General features: G+C 37.7%; 1 protein-coding gene across 6 annotated transcripts in view; it reads right to left on the reverse strand.

The window, feature by feature from the left end:
- Nucleotides 1–24,352, reverse strand: part of TMEM62 (transmembrane protein 62) — a 39,062-nt gene that overhangs the window by 2,480 nt on the left and 12,230 nt on the right. For all 6 annotated transcript variants that reach the window (XM_078448553.2, XM_078448558.2, XM_078448556.2 and 3 more), the window contains 8 exons: nucleotides 24,203–24,327; nucleotides 23,935–24,057; nucleotides 21,429–21,584; nucleotides 18,577–18,736; nucleotides 13,534–13,647; nucleotides 11,587–11,671; nucleotides 3,982–4,086; nucleotides 1,888–2,006 (listed from right to left, as the gene is read on the reverse strand). In XM_078448553.2, coding sequence (XP_078304679.1) covers nucleotides 1,888–2,006; nucleotides 3,982–4,086; nucleotides 11,587–11,671; nucleotides 13,534–13,647; nucleotides 18,577–18,736; nucleotides 21,429–21,584; nucleotides 23,935–24,057; nucleotides 24,203–24,327 — 987 coding nt within the window. The remainder of the gene's footprint in view (nucleotides 1–1,887; nucleotides 2,007–3,981; nucleotides 4,087–11,586; nucleotides 11,672–13,533; nucleotides 13,648–18,576; nucleotides 18,737–21,428; nucleotides 21,585–23,934; nucleotides 24,058–24,202; nucleotides 24,328–24,352) is intronic.

Genomic DNA, 24,352 nt, shown 5'->3' on the forward strand with positions numbered 1-24,352 from the left:
GAATTGATGGATTCAAGATATGCATTGGAGGGAGATCAAACAAGAGATTACTTGCTAATGAATTAATACAGCATATTACAAGGAAAGGGAAAAATTAAGGATACATTCTAGAAAAACTAGGTAAATGGTGGAGCCATTTATTGAAATTGGAAAGAAATGAGGGAGGAACAGGTTTGGGGTAGAAACTAAAGTTCCTATTAGACATGTAATATTGAGGATGGCTGCTAGAGATTTAAGGAAAGATGTGAAATGGCAGTTGGATATATAGGCACCTGAAGTGCAGAGAACAAGTCAAGGGTAGGGATAACAGGTTTGGGAGCCACAGGCCTAGATGATACATAAAATCCAGTATTAGTGTACTATTTATTAAAATATGAATATAAACACCACCTTTTAGTAAGGCTCAGGTTTTACTTGTTGTAAGAGTACTCCTGAGAGACAGCCTCCTTACGTATTTATGTAATAATACATAAAAGAGAACTGAACCAGACTCGGGACCTATGCACACATAAAATGCTGCTATACCAGCAGCACTTTCAACAATAGCCAAATTATGGAAAGAGCCTAAATGTCCATCAACTGATAAATGGATAAAGACGGTGTGGTTTATATATACTATGGAATACTACTTGGCAACGAGAAAGAATGAAATGTGGCCATTTGCAGCAACGTGGATGGAACTGGAGGGTATTATGCTAAGTGAAATAAGTCAGTCAGAGAAAGACAGATACCATATGTTTTCACTCATATGTGGATCTTGAGAAACTTAACCGAAGACCATGGGGGAGGGAAAGGGGGAAAAAAAGCTACAGACAGGAAGGGAGGCAAACCATAAGAGACTCTTAAATACTGAGAACAAAATGAGGGTTGATGGGGGGTGGGAGAGAGGGGAAAGTGGGTGATGGGCATTGAGGAGGGCACTTGTTGGGATGAGCACTGGGGTTGTATGGAAACCAATTTGACAATAAGTTATATTAAAAAGAATAAATACTTCAACCTAAAAAAATTAAGTAAAATAAAATAAAATAAAAATAAAATAAAATAAAATAAAATAAAATAAAATAAAATAAAATAAAATACTGCTATACCAAGAATGTTGTGGTCTTTGGTCAGTGTTTACTAGGCAGAAGTCTTCCCTCTTTGTCTATAATCCTGCTGATTATGCTTTATTGCCCTGTTATGAGGCTGTTAACTCATTTTTAACAATGTTTTTGGATCTCTTCCCAAACATGAGATCATCATTTGAGATTTTAGTACCTTAGTCCCATTAGGTGAGTAAAATAAATAAATAGGTAAATACTTTTCAAACCTATATACAGAGATTTGCTACAGGTCAGTTTTTTATTTGTGTGTTTGCTTTAAAGGAATTTTAATCCAAATGTAAACCTAACCTATCAATGTTTTCCCAAACAAGTATGCTGCTAAGACATCACTAAAAAGCCTAGGCCTAGTTCTTACCCAGTGCAGCTTCCACGGGATAATTAACCCATTTTGTGTGTGTCTATTTTTCCTTTCTTCCCTCTAAAACATTTTCCTTCTTCATTATCATAATCAATTTTGGTTTACTTATATTTATTCTACTATAAGTCCCATATTTCATTTTTTATCAATGGAAAAACACAGTAAAACAAACTACAAAAACAAAAATCTATTTCACTTTTTATAAACCCTGACTGCAAAATGTATTTTAGATGTTTATTAGAGAGTAGTGGAACAGCGAGCTTAAGAAGCACTCAAAAACAAATAAAACAACAAATATTAAAGATTACCCTGCCAGTAAATTAGAAAATATGATCTATAGTGTTTGAGACTGGATTTAATTCAAAACTGTTATGCAATTAGTCCAAAAAGCCAAGATGTTTTAAAATTCCATTTCTGACTTCTTACCTGCAGAATTCCAACTATAAATGTTAGGCTGCCTTGTAGGAAATGTCCATCAACAAAGATCCCAAAGGAAAAGCAGCAACCCAACTTGCCTTCAATGATTTCACCAACAAACCATGGTCCTGAAAGAGGCAATGGACAGGAAAGCAGAAGATTAAATAACTGTGATCATGATTATATACATCACGAGGTACATTTATGGGAATAATAAGTGTGAGAGTAGTCATCTATAAGCATTGTACTAGTGGGGCGCCTGGGTGGCTCAGTCGGTTAAGCATCCGACTTTGGCTCAGGTCATGATCTCACAGTTTGTGAGTTTGAGCCCCGTGTTGGGCTCTGTGCTGACAGCTCAGAGACTGGAGCCTGCTTTGGGTTCTGTGTCTCCTCTCTCTGCCCCTCCCCGACTTGTGCTCTGTCTCTCATAAATAAATAAATGTAAAAAAGAAATTTAGAAGCATTGTACCGGCATAGCTTTTTTTCTTTGCTAATCTCTACGTTGTACCCTATGTCCTAGCTAGCCAACCATTTGCTCCTTTGCTCCGTAATTGTCTAATTATAAAATCGTCTGAGTACATGCTGTACCTGAATAGATTCCAGAAACACATTGGAGTACATTCAGAAACTTTAGAAGATTCTGTTGCAATAGTAACCTAATATAATGCATTACCATTTCCTTTAAGAAGCAAAGTGTATGGGAACTAATTTTCTAGGTAACTACTATTTACTCCTTTAAGCAATAAACTTCAACCACTTTGATCTTTCTAAAATGGACTTCTTCTCTTTTTATTAATATTAATGAAGTATTTTGACCTTTACTTGCTGACCCAAGCCATTACTTCGTACATCAACTACACATTCAAGGTTAACATGTACAAAATTTAACTTGCTTTTCATTTAGAATGTCAGAATGACTTTTCTCTCTGCCCTATTATTTACTTCCCCTTCTCAGGGTGTAGGTTTCTGGAACTACTATATTGTCAAGAATGATTAATGGACAGCCAAGACTTCCGTTCTCAAAATGCAAATACCATCATTTGCTGGTAATATTAGGGTTCAGCTTTAAAAAGTCATAGGTAATTTTTTCAGATGTATATTATTTAACCTCCAATGGATACAGAGTCTAAAAAAGTTTTCCCTGCAAGTTTCAACTTTTAAACATGGAGCAAAATTCAGCCCATTTAATGTTTTCTTTTACAGCCAGGAACCAAATCACTTGCTTTACCTTCTAGTGCAAGATAAGTGTCTAAAATAGCTTCAACCTAGCTTAGAACAAGGAAACTGACCTCCAAAGGACCATCTGCCATAGTTTGTTACACAGAATTCTAAAGTGTTATATATTTTTTAATTTAACTACTTTCTGTTCTCTGGTGGGAGTTTACTAGTGAGCAAAGAAAAGTCCTGAGGTCAAATAAAAGCACAAGACTAAGTAACAAGTAGGCTAATCTACTCCTAATTGACTTTTAGTCACTAAGGAACATCAGTAAAAAGCTTTAAAAAGAGATTCACAGTGTTTTCTGTTTCCCTAAGTGGCTAAGTGACTAAGTATTGGTTATAATAATATAACAGAATAACTCGGATATGCCTGAACTCACTGCTCATCTCAGTTTCTTTCTTTTTTGAGCTGAGTGTTTAAGAGCCACACATTACTAAATATTCATTGAACTATATATAACACATTGTGCTTAGCGCTGGGCATAGAGCACTGAACAAGACAGATTAAGACCTCAATGGATATTCTAATGAGAGAAGAGATGATTAACTCAGAAGATAATCATTATGATTATCATTATGATGATAATAAAGGGAATAAAAAGTGTGATGAAATAAAGGATAAAACTTTAAGGTAGTCAAAGAAGGTTGCTCTCTACACACTAATTCCTTAACGGTCTTCTCAGCTTAAGTTAACTCGGTGTCAACTAAATGTTCTTTAAATGTGTTAGGAAAGAACTTTATTTCCTAAGACCATGTTCCAGGAAATGATTTATACAGAAACTATGTGCTGTTCATTACATTCGCAAGAGCCTAAATGACTCTATTGTCAAAATTCTCCATATATGGCAGAATTCTCCACAATCTCAAGTTTCCTAATTGACTTACCCAGTGCTGTATATAGGGTTAGCAGCAACACAGAATAGTAGAAGATGTTTAGTTTGCTCAAGACGTGGAGGGAAAATGAGGCCAAATTTATAAATCCTGGAGACCCTAAACAGAATAAATTTGAAAAACCCAGTAAGCACACATACAGTTCATTTTCTAGAAGACTTCCATGGACTATTATACATTCAGCAAATCTTTTGTTATATGATAACTATACAGATGATGCCACTTTAAATTCAGAAGTTGGCGGGAATTCTGATAAGCCAGTTCACTTAGAATTGTAGAATGTAGGAAGTTCAAAGCAATGGTATAGCTGTGAGACACACATGTGCACACACGCACACATATGCATGTGCACATACCTTTTTCCATGATTAAACATGTAGGTTTGAAATATAGTGCTATGCTCAAAATATGACAAGTCTCTGTTTTCTGTGGGATTTAGTATCCAAATGTACACACTTCCAAATGATATATGAAAAGATATCAAAAGTATATCAAAGAAATATCAAAATTTCTCCAGTCTAATATTAAGTATGAATATCTAATACTCCTCTCCCATATGTGACACAGCTCTTAACTCACAGCTATCCTCTTATTCCATTTGAAAGAGATCTCTAAAGCTCTTCAAATTAACTTCTCTTAAAATATAGTGCCAAAAGTGCCAAGTGTTTGGGCTTCACACAGAGAAGGTCCATTCTGTGGCCACAGACTAAAGGACCACAGATCCTCAAGGGAGGAGAAAGTGTATATACATTTGCAGTGGTTACATAAGCAAGGTGACTGACCAACTACAGCATTAATTTTTAGGAAGGACGATAGGGATTCAAAGAAACAAGAGTTCATTATGATCTGGAATGGAGAAAATTGTATGAAAAAGAGGGGTTGAGGTGAGCCCTAAAGGAAGGTAAGATTTAGATAAGTTTATAAAAATGAATTAGAGATAATAGCCTAGGCAAAAGCCCAGAAGCAGAAATGAATATGGTATGTGTAGAGAACAGTGAAAAATTATCCAGGCTAAAATATAGGTAACTGGTTGAAGATATGGCTAATTAGATAGGACCTGACTGTGGAGGATCTTCAATATTTGGCAGAGATGTGTGCTCATTTTGAGCTATATTGTGATATCTATCCCCCCCCCCGCCCCGATTCTGGTTGAGCTTCATATTATTGCAATGTAGCACCAAAAACCTGAATTTTTTAAAAAAGATCAAGTAGTGTGGAAAACGTGTAAGTTTGAAGACTGCACCTCACAGAGCTCAGGCAAAGACAATTTATGTTGGTATTTATATTGGTGGTGGTGAGCACATTATATGACACTTTATTTATTTTTTTTTTAAAAAAGGTATATTTATTTTATTTTTTATTTTTTTTATTTTTTAATATATGAAATTTACTGTCAAATTGGTTTCCATACAACACCCAGTGCTCATCCCAAAAGGTGCCCTCCTCAATACCCATCACCCACCCTGCCCTCCCTCCCACCCTGCCCTCCCTCCCACCCCCCATCAACCCTCAGTTTGTTCTCAGTTTTTAACAGTCTCTAATGCTTTGGCTCTCTCCCACTCTAACCTCTTTTTTTTTTTTTTTTTTTCCTTCCCCTCCCCCATGGGTTTCTGTTATGTTTCTCAGGATCCACATAAGAGTGAAACCATATGGTATCTGTCTTTCTCTGTATGGCTTATTTCACTTAGCATCACACTCTCCAGTTCCATCCATGTTGCTACAAAAGGCCATATTTCATTTTTTCTCATTGCCACGTAGTATTCCATTGTGTATATAAACCACAATTTCTTTATCCATTCATCAGTTGATGGACATTTAGGCTCTTTCCATAATTTGGCTATTGTTGAGAGTGCCGCTATAAACATTGGGGTACAGGTGCCCCTATGCATCAGTACTCCTGTATCCCTTGGATAAATTCCTAGCAGTGCTATTGCTGGGTCATAGGGTAGGTCTATTTTTAATTTTCTGAGGAACCTCCACACTGCTTTCCAGAGCGGCTGCACCAATTTGCATTCCCACCAACAGTGCAAGAGGGTTCCTGTTTCTCCACATCCTCTCCAGTATCTATAGTCTCCTGATTTCTTCATTTTGGCCACTCTGACTGGCGTGAGGTGATATCTGAGTGTGGTTTTGATTTGTATTTCCCTGATAAGGAGCGACGTTGAGCATCTTTTCATGTGCCTGTTGGCCATCCGGATGTCTTCTTTAGAGAAGTGTCTATTCATGTTTTCTGCCCATTTCTCCACTGGGTTATTTGTTTTTCGGGTGTGGAGTTTGATGAGCTCTTTATAGATTTTGGATACTAGCCCTTTGTCCGATGTGTCATTTGCAAATATCTTTTCCCATTTCGTTGGTTGCCTTTTAGTTTTGTTGGTTGTTTCCTTTGCTGTGCAGAAGCTTTTTATCTTCATAAGGTCCCAGTAATTCACTTTTGCTTTTAATTCCCTTGCCTTTGGGGATGTGCCGAGTAAGAGATTGCTACGGCTGAGGTCAGAGAGGTCTTTTCCTGCTTTCTCCTCTAAGGTTTTGATGGTTTCCTGTCTCACATTCAGGTCCTTTATCCATTTTGAGTTTATTTTTGTGAATGGTGTGAGAAAGTGGTCTAGTTTCAACCTTCTGCATGTTGCTGTCCAGTTCTCCCAGCACCATTTGTTAAAGAGACTGTCTTTTTTCCATTGGATGTTCTTTCCTGCTTTGTCAAAGATGAGTTGGCCATACGTTTGTGGGTCTAGTTCTGGGGTTTCTATTCTATTCCATTGGTCTATGTGTCTGTTTTTATGCCAATACCATGCTGTCTTGATGATGACAGCTTTGTAGTAGAGGCTAAAGTCTGGGATTGTGATGCCTCCTGCTTTGGTCTTCTTCTTCAAAATTACTTTGGCTATTCGGGGCCTTTTGTGGTTCCATATGAATTTTAGGATTGCTTGTTCTAGTTTCGAGAAGAATGCTGGTGCAATTTTGATTGGGATTGCATTGAATGTGTAGATAGCTTTGGGTAGTATTGACATTTTGACAATATTTATTCTTCCAATCCATGAGCAGGGAATGTCTTTCCATTTCTTTATATCTTCTTCAATTACCTGCATAAGCTTTCTATAGTTTTCAGCATACAGATCTTTTACATCTTTGGTTAGATTTATTCCTAGGTATTTTATGCTACTTGGTGCAATTGTGAATGGGATCAGTTTCTTCATTTGTCTTTCTGTTGCTTCATTGTTAGTGTATAAGAATGCAACTGATTTCTGCACATTGATTTTGTATCCTGCAACTTTGCTGAATTCATGTATCAGTTCTAGCAGACTTTTGGTGGAGTCTATCGGATTTTCCATGTATAATATCATGTCATCTGCAAAAAGCGAAAGCTTGACTTCATCTTTGCCAATTTTGATGCCTTTGATTTCCTTTTGTTGTCTGATTGCTGATGCTAGAACTTCCAGCACTATATTAAACAGCAGCGGTGACAGTGGGCATCCCTGTCGTGTTCCTGATCTCAGGGAAAAAGCTCTCAGTTTTTCCCCGTTGAGGATGATGTTAGCTGTGGGCTTTTCATAAATGGCCTTTATGATCTTTAAGTATGTTCCTTCTATCCCGACTTTCTCAAGGGTTTTTATTAAGAAAGGGTGCTGGATTTTGTCAAAGGCCTTTTCTGCATCGATTGACAGGATCATATGGTTCTTCTCTTTTTTTTTGTTAATGTGATGTATCACGTTGATCGATTTGCGAATGTTGAACCAGCCCTGCATCCCAGGAATGAATCCCACTTGATCATGGTGAATAATTCTTTTTATATGCTGTTGAATTCGATTAGCTAGTATCTTATTAAGAATTTTTGCATCCATATTCATCAGGGATATTGGCCTGTAGTTCTCTTTTTTTACTGGGTCTCTGTCTGGTTTAGGAATCAAAGTAATACTGGCTTCATAGAATGAGTCTGGAAGTTTTCCTTCCCTTTCTATTTCTTGGAATAGCTTGAGAAGGATAGGTATTATCTCTGCTTTAAATGTCTGGTAGAACTCCCCTGGGAAGCCATCTGGTCCTGGACTCTTATTTGTTGGGAGATTTTTGATAACCGATTCAATTTCTTCGCTGGTTATGGGTCTGTTCAAGCTTTCTATTTCCTCCTGATTGAGTTTTGGAAGAGTGTGGGTGTTTAGAAATTTGTCCATTTCTTCCAGGTTGTCCAATTTGCTGGCATATAATTTTTCATAGTATTCCCTGATAATTGTTTGTATCTCTGAGGGATTGGTTGTAATCATTCCATTTTCATTCATGATTTTATCTATTTGGGTCATCTCCCTTTTCTTTTTGAGAAGCCTGGCTAGAGGTTTGTCAATTTTGTTTATTTTTTCAAAAAACCAACTCTTGGTTTCGTTGATCTGCTCTACAGTTTTTTTAGATTCTATATTGTTTATTTCTGCTCTGATCTTTATTATTTCTCTTCTTCTGCTGGGTTTAGGCTGCCTTTGCTGTTCTGCTTCTATTTCCTTTAGGTGTGCTGTTAGATTTTGTATTTGGGATTTTTCTTGTTTCTTGAGATAGGCCTGGATTGCAATGTATTTTCCTCTCAGGACTGCCTTCGCTGCATCCCAGAGCGTTTGGATTGTTGTATTTTCATTTTCGTTTGTTTCCATATATGTTTTAATTTCTTCTCTAATTGCCTGGTTGACCCACTCATTCGTTAGTAGGGTGTTCTTTAACCTCCATGCTTTTGGAGGTTTTCCAGACTTTTTCCTGTGGTTGATTTCAAGCTTCATAGCATTGTGGTCTGAAAGTATGCATGGTATAATTTCAATTCTTGTAAACTTATGAAGGGCTGTTTTGTGACCCAGTATATGATCTATCTTGGAGAATGTTCCATGTGCACTCGAGAAGAAAGTATATTCTGTTGCTTTGGGATGCAGAGTTCTAAATATATCTGTCAAGTCCATCTGATCCAATGTATCATTCAGGGCCCTTGTTTCTTTATTGACTGTGTGTCTAGATGATCTATCCATTTCTGTAAGTGGGGTGTTAAAGTCCCCTGCAATGACCACATTCTTATCAATGAGGTTGCTTATGTTTATGAGTAATTGTTTTATATATCTGGGGGCTCGGGTATTTGGCGCATAGACATTTATAATAGTTAGCTCTTCCTGGTGGATAGACCCTGTGATTATTATATAATGCCCTTCTTCATCTCTTGTTACAGCCTTTAATTTAAAGTCTAGTTTGTCTGATATAAGTATGGCTACTCCAGCTTTCTTTTGGCTTCCAGGAGCATGATAAATAGTTCTCCATCCCCTCACTCTCAATCTAAAGGTGTCCTCAGATCTAAAATGAGTCTCTTGTAGACAGCAAATAGATGGGTCTTGTTTTTTTATCCATTCTGATACCCTATGTCTTTTAGTTGGCGCATTTAATCCATTTACATTCAGTGTTATTATAGAAAGATATGGGTTTAGAGTCATTGTGATGTCTGTATGTTTTATGCTTGTAGTGATGTCTCTGGTACTTTGTCTCACAGGATCCCCCTTAGGATCTCTTGTAGGGCTGGTTTCGTGGTGACAAATTCCTTCAGTTTTTGTTTGTTTGGGAAGACCTTTATCTCTCCTTCTATTCTAAATGACAGACTTGCTGGATAAAGGATTCTCAGCTGCATATTTTTTCTGTTTAGCACACTGTAGATATCGTGCCAAGCCTTTCTGGCCTGCCAAGTTTCAAAGGAGAGATCAGTCACGAGTCTTATAGGTCTCCCTTTATATGTGAGGGCACGTTTATCCCTTGCTGCTTTCAGAATTTTCTCTTTATCCTTGTATTTTGCCAGTTTCACTATGATATGTCGTGCAGAAGATCGATTCAAGTTACGTCTGAAGGGAGTTCTCTGTGCCTCTTGGATTTCAATGCCTTTTTCCTTCCCCAGTTCAGGGAAGTTCTCAGCTATAATTTGTTCAAGTACCCCTTCAGCACCCTTCCCTCTCTCTTCCTCCTCTGGGATACCAATTATGCGTATATTATTTTTTTTTAGTGTATCACTTAGTTCTCTAATTTTCCCCTCATACTCCTGGATTTTTTTATCTCTCTTTCTTTCAGCTTCCTCTTTCTCCATAACTTTATCTTCTAGTTCACCTATTCTCTCCTCTGCCTCTTCAAGCCGAGCCATCGTGGATTCCATTTTGTTTTGCAATTCGTTTAAAGCGTTTTTCAACTCCTCGTGACTGTTCCTTAGTCCCTCGATCTTTGTGGCAAGAGATTCTCTGCTGTCCTGTATACTGTTTTCAAGCCCAGCGATTAATTTTATGACTATTATTCTAAATTCACTTTCTGTTATATTATTTAAATCCTTTTTGATCAGTTCATTAGCTGTTGTTATTTCCTGGAGATTCTTCTGAGGGGAATTCTTCCGTTTGGTCATTTTGGAGAGTCCCTGGCGTGGTGAGGACCTGCAGTGCACTTCCCCTGTGCTGTGGTGTATAACTGGAGTTAGTGGGCGGGGCCGCAGTCCGACCCGATGTCTGCCCCCAGCCCACTGCTGGGGCCACAGTCAGACTGGTGTGTGCCTTCTCTTCCCCTCTCCTAGGGGCGGGATTCACTGTGGGGTGGCGTGTCGCGTCTGGGCTACTTGCACACTGCCAGGCTTGTGTTGCTGGGGATCTGGCGTATTAGCTGGGGTGGGTAGGCAAGGTGCACGGGGGGTGGAGGGGCAGGCTTAGCTCGCTTCTCCTTAGGTGATCCACTTCAGGAGGAGCCCTGTGGCAGCGGGAGGGAGTCAGATCCGCTGCCGGAGGTTTGGCTCCGCAGAAGCACAGAGTTGGGTGTTTGCGCGGAGCGAGCAAGTTCCCTGGCAGGAACTGGTTCCCTTTGGGATTTTGGCTGGGGGATGGGCGGGGGAGATGGCGCTGGCGCCTTTGTTCCCCGCCAAGCTGAGCTCTGCCGTCCGGGGGCTCAGCAGCTCTCCCTCCCTTTGTCCTCCAGCCTTCCCGCTTTCCGAGCAGAGCTGTTAACTTATGACCTCCCAGACGCTAAGTCGCGCTTGCTGTCGGAACACAGTCTGTCCGGCCCCTCCGCTTTTGCCAGCCAGACTCAGGGGCTCTGCTTGGCCGGCGAGCCGCCAGTCCGTGGAGCGCGCACCGCCTCGCCGCCCTTCCTACCCTCTTCCGTGGGCCTCTAGTCTGCGCTTGACTCCGGAGACTCCCTTCTGCTAATCCTCTGGCGGTTTTCTGGGTTCTTTAGGCAGGTGTAGGTGGAATCTAAGTGATCGGCAGGACGCGCTGTGAGCCCCGCGTCCTCCTACGCCGCCATCTTCTGGAACCCAACTATATGACACTTTAAAATGAAGTCTCCTGGGGCGCCTGGGTGGCTCCATCGGTTAAGTGTCCCACTTCAGCTCAGGTCATGATCTCACGGTACATGGGTTCAAGCCCTGCGTCGGGCTCTGTGCTGACAGCTCAGAGCCTGGAGCCTGCTTCGGATTCTGTGTCTCCCTCTCTCTCTGACCCTCCCCCATTCATGCTCTGTCTCTCTCTGTCTCAAAAATAAATAAACATTAAAAAAAAATTTTTTTAATAAAAAAAATAAAAAAATAAAATGAAGTCTCCTAAGAATAAAAGGAGCCATGACTACCTTTATGCTCTGGATATCCTTGACACCTAAAAGTAATGAGAATGGTGAGCTGGACCAACACAATCATCACAAAAAGGACCCGGGCCTGCAGAGAAATCAACGTTAATGTAAAACAGATACAGGGGTGCAACTTCATTTAAGGTTTTTAAAATGGCCTCATTAACAAAAGTGGAAATGACATCACTACCAGAAATAACTATATAAGAAAAATATACGACCAAAGAGAATCAAAACAACTGATCCATCAAAAAAGAAAATTATAGATTGCCTCAGCATTACTCTTTCAGAATTTGGATAGTTAGACCCATATTGAAACATGGTAGTTTTATAGTTATGCGAAGTGATCAAATTAAAACAGTCCACCTTCACTGTACCCGAAGTACAATATGTTTTATAAGAATAAAGAAAAACAGTGCACAGTGCACTGCAGGCTGAGTGAACTGAGACTGCAGTTTCTTTAGCTTTCTCCAACAAGACAGCATTCACTTGGAGATTAACTCACAGTGAAGAGACATAATCTACGTTCTTGTTTCTCAAAGTATGGTGGACCCCAGATCATCATTGGGATCCCCCTGTGCCTGTTGGCAATGCAGAATCTCAGGCACTATCTCAGCCCTACTAAATCAGAACCTGTCTCTTACTCATGTTCCCTGGTGATTCAGAAGTACATCAAAGTTTTCAAAGCTGGATCTAGGTGACTATTAAAGATCCCCAAAGAAAAATAAATGACACACAAAAAACTTGTAAAAATGAGATACAAATGCTAGTCATATTCCTAAAAAGCTTAATCACACAAGTAATAAAAGTAAATTAAAATAATAATAAATTTACATTGTAAGTCTGTGATGATATATAGTAAAGCTATATATATCTAGAAGGTGAAATTAAAAGAGGCTTGAATTTTCTTCTCAACACTGTAGAGTGTGTCTTTTGACGTGTTTTTTGTCAGTACCTGGGACAGGTGAGATCTGAGGGAAAAAGAGGATACATTGCCAAGCTTCTCTGGAAGATAATTTAACAGTGCATATGAAAAACATTTTTTTTTTTAATTTTTTAAGACTATTTTAAAAATACCCTTTTATTCATCCAAGAAATATTTATCTGGGGGCCTACTCTGTGTTAGGCATCAGACAGACAAAGACCCCTGCCCTCATGGAGATTATATTTTAATGAGGGAAGACAGATGAAAAATGATGAATTTAATAAATAATTTGTGTAATTATATAAGAAAGTATAAAGAGTAATGTGTCCACTCTTTTATCTAACAATTCACTTCTAGGAATTTATCCCAAAAAACTAATATAGTTTTTAGTTGCAAGCAGCATTTATATAGTAGAGGGAAATATTGGAACCAAATGTCCAACAAGAGGTAAATGGCTAAGTAAAGGTATATTTATGACAAAAAACATCATGTTATAAAATGTAAGTTGATGTCAGAAAATAGTCATAACAAATTCCTTAGTGGAAAAAAAATTAGCAAAAGAGAATAGAAATTACCTTTTTATATTAAAGACTCATATACAAAATTTATATGAGAAAAAAACAGAGTATCATAATGACAAAAACAATGGCTATAATAGGTAGTATGATGAGTAATGTGGGCTGATTTTACTTTATTTCTAAATTTTCCAAGTTTTCTACATTAAGCATATATTATTTATGTAGAAATAAATATTATTTTTAAAAGATCCTTAATCCAATTTTATGCAGTTCCTGTAGTTCCCTTAGTTATCCTGGTTTTATGGTAGTGGTAGAACCAGGTTCCCAAACAGGTATTAGTTGTCAATGCCTCTGCTTCTTTTAATTCAAATCAACTTTAAAGAATTTTATTCTTCTAGACAAACAACTTAGTTTTATTGATCCATCTTTCTCATTACATGATTATATGACGACTTTGGACCTACCACTAGATTGGACCGAATCTAATCTCAAGTTGAATTTACTTACCACGATGCCATGGTCAGTAAGGAGAATAAATGATGCCAGGGGATCAAATCTGAGATGAATACCCTCTTGAAGAGAAAATATGTGGTGAACACTCTTACTTCTCCCAGCAGAATCCTAGTTATAAGGAAAGCAGAGAAGTGACTCTTAGGCACATTTAAATATGTATAATGTTCCAAGATTAAGTTTCCAGTAACTTTTGTCAGTTATCTCTGACAAAGCTACATTTTTTCATTTATTTTTGCTTCTTCCTATAAGCACTTTAAATATAACTTATTTTAATGCCTGTAATTCTAGATTTAAATTGGGAATATCAGCATGTACTCACAATGTATTTTCTCTTAAAGAAAAATATGTATTTTCCCTCTGCTCACTGAAAAGGCCTAAAAATAGTAACAACCCCAAAGCATTGATCTAGCTGAGTTAGTGCCCAGATTGTAGTCTCAAAAATAAAATTTCTCACTACAAGGAAATAGTTGATTCCAGTTCTTTTTCTTTTATTTTTTAAGTTTATTTATTTATTGTGTGTGTGTGTATGTGACATTGGGAGTGCTGGAGAGTGGCAGAGAGGGAGAGGGAGAGAGAATCCCAAGCAGGCTCCTCCCTGTCAGCATAGAGCCAGATGCAGGGCTCGAACTGCCAAACAGTGAGATCATGACCTGAGCCAAAACCAGGAGTGGAATGCTTCACTGAATGAGCCAATCAGGCACCCCTGATTCCAGTCCTCAAACAAGAAATACACAGGAAGAGTTTAGAATATCTTCATGCCAGAGAGTAAGAAAACTAACAAAGACTACTAAGATTTTATCAAAGGACTTAGTGGTCAACCTGGAAAGGCTCCCACTAACCAAAGGTGGAATAATTTGAGCATTAACAAGAATAAATGCAATGGATTGAAACATACCAGATATATATAAATATATATATTTTTTAAAACTTGAATTCATAATGATGCTGAATGTAAAAGATACTTTTGGTTGCCTTTGGAAGATGCTAGAAAAGCAACTCATTACCTTTAAAACTGGTTTAGAAAAGGGAGGGTGGTGGGAAGAATTTAGAATGTAACCCACCTTTCCCGTATGGACTTCTAGATCTTTTCTTTAGGGAACCATTCAAATTAATACTAATTTTACAAGGAGTGACAATTTGAATACCACCATTTTATAACTCTAATGAAATAATGGATCTACATTTCATCTAGACCAAGGCCATCAACAGCTGCTAGAAATCCTTCAGTGAAAAGCTGATTAGGTACTTCATAATGAGTGGAGGGAGAAGCCAGCAGTGTGCTCAAGCTGGCTTGACAGGCTCACAAAAGCCAATTGTTAAATTTTCAGGAAATTTGCAGGCCAGATGACATGTTAGTAGCTTAAAACCAGCTATGGTAAAAATATTTATACTATGGAAATTGGAATAAATCAGAGAAATATTACAAATCAGGGTTCCTCCTTCATACCTGCCCCAGGCTGGTTGTTAGTTATTTATCAACATAACAGTTGCTGGATAAAGTTAACAACACCTGAATAAAATGGCCAATCTTAACAATACTAAAAGAGAGAAACCAGGTCTCATAGGCTTCTGATAAAAGCATAAAACATCAGGGGTGCCTGGATGGCTCTGTTGGTTAAGCATCCAACTTCCATTCAGTTCATGATCTCCCAGCCTGCAAGTTTGAGTCCTGTGTTGGGTTCTGTGCTGACAGCTCAGAGCCTAGAGCCTGCTCTGGATTTTGTGTCTCCCTCTCTCTGCCCCACCCCCACTTGCGAGCGTGCACGTTCTCTCTGTTTCTCAAAAACAAATAACCGTTAAAAAAACTTTTTTAAAAAAGCATAAAACACCAAATGAAGTATTCCTGCCATAAAACAGACTCAAATGTGATCACCCCTTAAATCTAAGTACCAGTTATAGAAACTAGAGGGGATGGAAGAACATGCTGAATGATACATGAATGTAAACAGCCAAAATCTAGAATAGAGGAAACTCTACAAGATAGAAGATCCAGTTTCCAAAGCAAAGAAATTGTAAGGAAAAATAAAAAATAACAAGGAGATAAGAGAGGGGAACCTGTAGATGAAAAAAGAACTCGAGACAAATCAGCTAAATTCAGGATTTGAGCCTTGTCTAAATTCTGATTTGAGCCAACCAAATACAATATATATATTCACATATATATGATTAATTGGGAAAACCGAACACAGGCTGGATAGTTTGATATTAAGGAATTACTATAGATTTTTCAGGTGTGTTATGGTATTATGGTTACATTAAAAAATAATTCTTATCTTTTAGGGACACATGCTGTCATGTTACAGATAGAATACTATCATGGTGTAGGGAGGAGTAAAGTAGGTGGGGTATAGATGAAATAAGATTGGTCATGAGTTGATAACTGTTGAAGTCAGCTTATGGATACATGGGAATTCATTATAGTATTATCTCTTGCATATATTTAAAAATTTTCCCATCATAAAAAAGTTTTAAAATAGCAAAAAGAACTTGCACTCATGTTTATCAAACTTTTATTGCTCAAAATGTTCTTACTTTAAGTTACAAGTTGTTTTAAAGCCCAAGTTTTCTTTAATTTACAGATTTCTGGAGTCTATTCTTTCAGTTGGCAAAGTAGGCACAATAATCTAAACTTCTGATTCTCAAACTTTAGTGCACATTGGAATCACCTGGATGGACTGTTGAAACAGATTGTTGGGTCCCATGTCCAGAATTTGATTCAGAGGTTTGGTATGGGACATGAGTTTTTTCTTTTCTTTTTTTTTTTTTTAATTTTTCACATTTACTTATTTTTGAGAGAGAGAGACAGACAGACAGACAGAGTGCAAGCAGGGGAGGGGCAGAGAGAGAGGGAGACCCAGAATCAGAAGCAGGCTTCAGGCTCTGAGTTGTCAGCACAGAGCATGATGCAGGCTGAACCCACAAACCGTGAGATCATGACCTGAGCTGAAGTCAGACGCTTAACCAACTGAGCCACCCGGGCGCCCAGGGAGTTTACATTTCTAACAAGTTCCTAGGTGGTGCTGATGCTACTAATTCAGGAACCACACTAAGAAGTGATCTAAAGGTCTAATAGCTACTAGGTTAATCTTTTAACTAATCTATAACAGATCAGTGGTTTCCTGGAAATGAGGGTAGAAGGAAGACAGCTGCAAAAGAACACAAGAAAACTTCTGAGGGTGATATATTGTATTGATTGTAGTAATGGTCAAGGAAGTCACCAAATTATACTCTTTAAATATATAGAGTTTTTTTGTATATGAATTATACCTCAATAATATAAGAAATATTAAAGATATAAAATGTATATTTAATTTCATATTTTTACTAAGGATTTAACTAAGCAGCCAGAGATGTTTCAGGGAACATGAGCTATGTTTTTTTCCCTCAAAAAACTATAGAAGCTGGGGTTCTGAGGCAATCCAAGGATTAGGGGATTCTTCACTCCTACAGTGAGGTCTTCTATGGCCACTCCTACTTCTCTTGCCTAATTGTAAAGACAGGGAATAATTTATTCTAGGTACCTCAGGTTTTTTCTTGTACCTCAGGTTTTCTTTAAATGATCCAACTTCTAGTAGGAAGGACATTAAGAGTTCATCCCAGGAGCACCTAGATGGCTCAGTCAGTTAAGCATTTGACTCTTGATTTCAGCTCAGGTCATGATATCACAATTCGTGAGATGGAGCCCTGTGCCCAGCTACATGCTGACAGTGCTGAACCTGCTTGGGGTTTTCTCTCTCTGCCCTTCCCCTGCTCTCTCTCTCTCTCAAAATAAATTTTTCAAAAACTTAAAAAAAAAAAAAAAAAAGAGTTCATCCCAGCCATCAGTCCCTTCCACATTCTCCCTATGAGTTTCTTCTTCCTCCTAAGCACAACACTTCAAAGATGGGTGGCATTGCAAAATGCCTTTTCTTGTTTTACTCCTCTATGAATTGGGGATAAAACTACCCACCATATAGGGTTGCTATATGGATTAAGTAAAAAACTCCAAGTGTCCAGCATCTCCTTAAAAGAGCTCAGTAAATAGCTCCTCCCTATTCAAAATCCTTCTCTGCGACACACACAAAAGATAATGAAAAGGGAAGCCTGGGTAGCTCAGTCAGTTAAGCATCTGATTTCGGCTCAGGTCAATGATCTCACAGTTTGCGAATTTGAGACCTTCATCGGGCTCTGTGCTGACAGCTCAGAGCCTAGAGCCTGCTTCAGATTCTGTGTCTCCCTCTCTCTGTGCCGCTCCACTCTCAAAAATAAGTAAACGTTAAAAAATTTTTTAAAAAAGATAATGAAAATAATTACATGTGTTTCCTGAAGGATTACATGGTAATCTTCAAACTAAGACTTAACATTAGAGATGAAATAGTTAAAAACTGTCATCAAATCATGAAATTGTAGGATTTTTTTTTCAGAAACTAATTCCTAAGCACAGTCTATCCCCTCAAGAATTTCACAGTGTTGATGAAAGTGATCTTTTTTTGGTAACTGTGACCACTTCCTACTCTGGCAGGTGCTGGTGAATTAAATGCCCCCTAGCTGAATTGGAATAGACACAGGCAGACTGTTACTACATATACTATCAGTGTATACTCCCCAAATAAACAAAAAAATTCTCTGATGCCTTGAAAATCCTCTATCCTAGAGCTTTCAAAACAGTGACAAATTTTCCTGTACTTGGAGACAGCAAGCAAATGCATGGATACATAAATCCGTGTTTTCCGACTTACTCTATTATCTTTGGGTATGTTGGGGAATTTGCTCCCATTACCAAAAGACTGTGGCCAAAGTTGAAAAGAATGGTTTCCTGTGGTTCAGAAATGGGGAGACTATGGCCAGGAATTGCACACTGATGAGTCCATTTTTTTGTCTAACAGAATTATTCCTGAGTGCCCATTTTCAGAATACACTAAATCTAGTGTATTCAAATTTTTAATTAACTTAGTTTCATCTCTATCAATTGACTGGGGGAAAAAAAAAACCCACATCAGAGTTTAGTGTGGTTGCAGCCAAATCATTTATATGGTAAGTTGAAAATTACTAACTTACCTGGACAATTACTTCTATGTTATGTGTCCCATTACTGTAGTTTCTTGGGTTCCACTTCAGTATGAAAATAGGACCAGACAAATGAATAGCTTGCCCTAAATGGATTCCATCAATCTTAACTGTGACAGAAGTAATGGAGGATAAGGAAAAGGCCAAGACTCTAAAATGAGAAAATACATAAGCATGTGGTTTTAGAGACTTATCACTATACTTAGAATGGAGAATAACCCTATTATAACCTGAAATTATATAAATGTAGGCAGAACCATCACACTGTATAACCATTCGTATGACTGCTAGTCCCAAGATCTAGTGGCTTTCTGAATCATGGCTCTTGGAGTTGTATAAATAAGCAAACCTGAGTTGGTGAGAAGCTAGAAACTATTCTTGTATTTTTTTAGAAAGGAAAATCAATTTTCTTTTGACAAATAAATCTGCAGTAGATCCCAAGTTCTTTCTGAATAAACTGCTTGAAGTCCTGGTTTTTCATATAGGAAAAGAATATTGGTTAGACATCTCAATTTGTTAATCTAATGTTAATCCTACATCCACTCATTTGATTCCCAGTATTATCTGCCCAAAAGAAACAATGTCATAAACAGAGCTAAGGCTACCAGGCCCTTTCAGAGAATATGATGTCGAAATCAGATGTCCAACTCCTATCCAAAAAACCTGACTGAGAGATATAGATTTCACTTCACTACTGACCAAAAATCAATCAATGATACCATTTTTTCCAGATTAATTAGTACATCTTTTAAAAGTACAATATCCAAAAATGATAAGAGTGCTGTGAAACTGGAACTCATATTGCCTGGTAACATTATAAATTAGTATCTGTTTTAAAAAGTAATTGGGTACCTTATGCACTGCTGGTGGGAATGTAAAATGGTACAGCCGCTATGGAAAACTGTATGGTGGTTCCTCAAAAAATTAAACATATAATTACCATGAGATCCAGCAATTCCATGTCTAGATATATTCCCAAAAGAAATGAAAGCAGGGATTTGACAGAGTATAGCCCTGTTCATAGTAGCATTATTCACAACAGCCAAAAGGTGAAAGCATAAGTGTCTATCAACAGATGAATAAACAAAATGTGATATACACATTGGAATATTAGCCTTAAAAAGCAAAAAAAATTCTGACACACTCTACGAGAGGGAGGAACCCTTAGGGCATTATGTTAAAGAAGCCAGTCACAAAAGGACAAATACTGTATGAGTCCCCTTAAATGAGGTTCCTAGAGTTGTCAAATTCATAGAGACAGACAGTAGAACGGTGACTTCCACGAGCTGGGGAAAGGGGGAAATCAGGAGTTATTGCTAGATGGGTACAGAGTTTCAGTTTTGGAAGATAAAAGTTCTGATGATGAATGGTGGTGATAGTTGTACAATATCAATGTACTTAATGCCATTGAACTGTATACCTAAAAACCAGTAAAATGGTAAATTTTATGTTACATATATTTTGCTGCATTTTTTTAAAAAGAATAATGATTTTAGTTGCCAAAAAAAAAAAAAAAGTAATTGAATAGTGTTTATCAATAGTCTTAAGGGAATTCATATTTTCACCTAGAATTCCACTTCTAGAACTTTAGCTAAAGAAATTATTCAAATGAGTGTTGCCTGGGTGCCTCAGTTAAGTGTCTGAATCTTGATTTCGGTTCAGGTCATGATCTCGTGGTTCATGAGTTCAAGCCCTGTGTCGGGGTCTGTGTTGACAGCATGGAGCCTGTTTGGGATTCTCTCTCTCCCTCTCTCTCTCTGCCCCTCCCCTGCTTCCACGCCTTCTTGCGCATGCGCGCTCTCTCTCTCTCAAAAACAAACAAATAGGGGCGCCTGGGTGGCTCAGTCGGTTGAGCGACCGACTTCGGCTCAGGTCATGATCTCACAGTTTGTGAGTTCGAGCCCTGCGTCAGGCTCTGTGCTGCCAGCTCAGAGCCTGGGGCCTGCTTCTGATTCCGTGTCTCCCTCTCTCTCTGACCCTCCCCCACTCATGCTCTGTCTCTCTCTGCCTCAGAAATAAATAAACATTAAAAAAAATAATAAAAATTAAAAAAAATAAACAAATAAACATTAAAAAAAAGAAATTATTCAAATGAAGAAAAGAACCTACACACATCAGATGCTCATTCCCAAATTAGAAAAAAACATAAAGGTTCACCAATAAGAGAGGAAAATGGTTAGATAAATTGTGGTACATTCTCTCTCTTGAAAGAAAAAAAGTAGGAATTAGAACAGACTGTGCCCTACTATTACAATGATGGAAAAACATGCCTCGAAGAGCATGCCTGAGAAGAACTCAGAAATGTTAATAACAGCTCTATTTGGAGGGAAGGGGAGGGAAATATGATTACAGCAATGTAAAACGCGAAAATGAAATACACAAAAATTATAGTGGTAGGATTGTGGGTTTCTGGATTTTTTAAAAACTTTCAGCAGCTTAGGGGCATCTGGGTGGCTAGGTTGGTTACAGGTCCAACTCTTGATTTTGGCTCAGGTCATGATCTCATGGTTTGTGGGTTCAAGCCCCACATCGGGCTCTGTCCTGACAGCATGGAGCCTGCCTGGGGTTCTGTCTCCCTCTCTCTTTCTGTCCCTTTCCCACTTGCTTTCTATCTCTCAAAATAAATAAAAGTAAACTTAAAATTTTTTTTTCAGCAGCTTCAAAAATTATATATATTTTAACTGAATGGGAATTAAACAGTAAACATTTCCTTTATATAATGTTTACATTGTTGAGAAAAATAAAGTGGGGCATCTCAGAGCTTTTACATAGGATTATAGTTGCACTCACTTATTCTCCATTAATATCAAACTGAAAGTAAATTCTGAAAAATTGCTACATACCTGATGTGTGTTGAATGAAGGAGTCTTTCTAGTGGTTCATGTGTAGCACAACTATATAGGAGTGACTTAGGATTAGTGATAAGAACCACAGGCCAGTCGCCAAAGATCAAATCTGCAAAGCTAAAGAGGTCATGATCAAAGGCAAAGATCCGGTACCTAGAGACCAGAAGACAAAAAGTAATTTAGTCACTTCATATTATAAGAGGGCATGAAGGTTATACACAAAACAAATGTAAAAATATAAAACTATACTTTGAGATCATGAATTTGAATGCAAAGTAAATTAACACTGTGTTTCTGTCCTTCTTCCCTTGCTCTGACCACTTTATACTTCATATTAGTCACAAATGGGATCTGAGTGAAGAAATGAATTTAACTGTGCCTTAGAACAATGCCTCGTACATAGCATGCACTCTTTCATTTTTAAATAAATGCTTGTTAAATTAATTCATTTAATTTCTATACTTTAAGACTGTTTTGAACCTAAGACATCATCATAAGCTAATACTTGATACTCTTCATCTCTTCAAAAATGCTAATATTAACACAAACACAACTAGAAACGCTTCAATCGTCTTTTAAACCTTTATTTCTATAATTTCAAGGAAATTTAACCGAAGTTGTTTTGGTTTTCTGAATGCATGGTGAAAGGTATAAATATTCATTAAAGAATAGCCAAAATTTTATATTTTGTACTTTTAAAACTGAGAAGAGAAATGATTAACTATGGCAGAAACAATAGTGCTCACCAAATACTCCACGTGCTCCCCTGCATTTCCCAGTCTCCCTGGTATTAGGTTGGGACCATGTGACTAGTTCTGGTCAATGGGCTGTGAACAGAAGTGACATGTATCACACTTCTGGTCCAAAGTACTTTAAGAGTGGGTCTGAATTCTCCATGCTCTCTTCCCTGCACTGGAACTGAGATATTGAGATAGTGGCATTATAAGACAGATGAAGTCTGAATCCTTGAGTCACCCCACGGAAGAGAAATGCCTTGACTCATACCAGATTTACATAAATGAAAAAATAACATCTGTTGTTATGTAAAGCCACTGATATTGTCTAGATTTATTTGTATCCATAACAAAGCCTAGCCTAATATTACTAACATACTTTTAAAAACTCTTCTATTGTACTAATACAACTTAAATGTTTATAAGGCAGGTATAGGTTAGGTCCTTTAGTAAAACTCCAGATAAAACCCCAGGGTTGGAACACAGGAGAGCAGGTGGGAAGAGAAAGAGAGGAAATGGTTTCATAATATCACTTAACTTGTAACTGTAGCATTTATAAGAAATAAATAAGCTGATCAAGGGTGAGGAAAGCTATCTGGTAAGAGGCAATCCCAGCCCAGCCTACAACCTCACAGTCATGAATAGACAGACCTTAACTCACAGTAATTACAGTTGCCAAATAATTACAGGCTTCAAGCATAGCTCTTAGTTTCTAGTGGAGCCAAGTGAAATGAGTAAGTACCTTCCAAGATGTAAAGCTATCTTTTTATTAATGGAAGTAGTTAAAAATAGAAAAATAACATATTCAGCTCAACAAATATTTATTTAGTGCCTAATATCTTCAGAGAACTGAGTCTGAATAAATTAAACAGCAACTGATAATAATTAAACAATGAGATGATATTCGTCTATATTTAAACTATTATACTTATTCTCAAAATATATAGTCAGTTCTTTTCTATATACATTTAACGATACTATATGCTTTTGATAAACAAGTTATGTTTTCTCAAAGAAAGACTTTTATCTTTATAAAACCAACTATCATGTATCTGAAGAACTTATATCACTAACATCTTATAGTAATAACTAGAAAAGGTAGATATAAAATTCAGGAGGAAAAGTGTTACATTTTCAGTTCTAGTGTTTCTCAAAGTGTGGTCCAAAGAGCTCCTGGTGGGCTTTAAAAAAATTCAGTTTCTTGCAGTTCTAGACCAACACAAATTCTCTACAGATAGGGCCTCAAAATTTTAATTTTTAATAAGCTTCTCCATAATCCTTGAGCACACAAGAGTTTGAGAACTATTTCCTAATGGATGCATCTTAAAAACCCAATGTAACATAGTGATGGCAAGCATAACTGTTACAACAAGGTTTTTGCATATCAACATACATAATATATATATTACTTTAAAAATTTAGAGCTATCAGGGTGTCAGGGTAGCTCAGTGGGTTGGGCATCTGGCTCTTGGTTTTGGCTCGGGGCATGGTCTCAAGGTTCGTGGGTTGCTGAGAGCACAAAGCTTGCTTGGGATTCTGACACACACTCTCTCTCTCTCTCTCTCTCTCTCTCCCCCTCCCCTATGCATGTGCACTCTCTCCCTCTCCAAATAAATAAATAAGCATTAAAAAAACAAAACAAAAACAAAACTTAGAACTATCACAAGTTTTTCCTTAACTGGGATCACCCATGATAGCAATAAGAAACCTATCATTGCTTTATCAAGACTCACATGTGTAAGGTTTATTTTGTGGGGTAGTTCCCTTACCTTCTGTTATCCTTCCAGTCTCCCACCTCAAGTTCCAAAGTGCCCTGGAGGTGACGAGTGTGCAAAACAGGCATCAGTCCGCCTAGTGTATGGAGGTGCCCACACAAATACGCTGTAGCTGAACTAACCAATGAAAAATAAATGGAATAAATGAGCAGATAACTTGTGATGCCAAACTAATAAAAAGACCTCTTCAGGAAAACAAGATGGGTTGAGTAACATAAAAGAATTACAAATAATTAATTTTGATTTTGGAATCCTGCCTCACCTCATTATTGACCGAATTCCTGGTGATGGAGAAAGGATAGTGGATGTTGTATAGTGTCCGAACCAAATACTGTGATTGCTCCGACTACTTTCCTTAACGAGTAATAGAAGTTCCTCCATCCGTTTCTGAAATGGGAGAAAAACAGAAGGA

Source organism: Panthera onca, chromosome B3 (genome assembly GCF_046562875.1).
Source record: "Panthera onca isolate mPanOnc1 chromosome B3, mPanOnc1 haplotype 2, whole genome shotgun sequence".
Classification (NCBI taxonomy): domain Eukaryota; kingdom Metazoa; phylum Chordata; class Mammalia; order Carnivora; family Felidae; genus Panthera; species Panthera onca.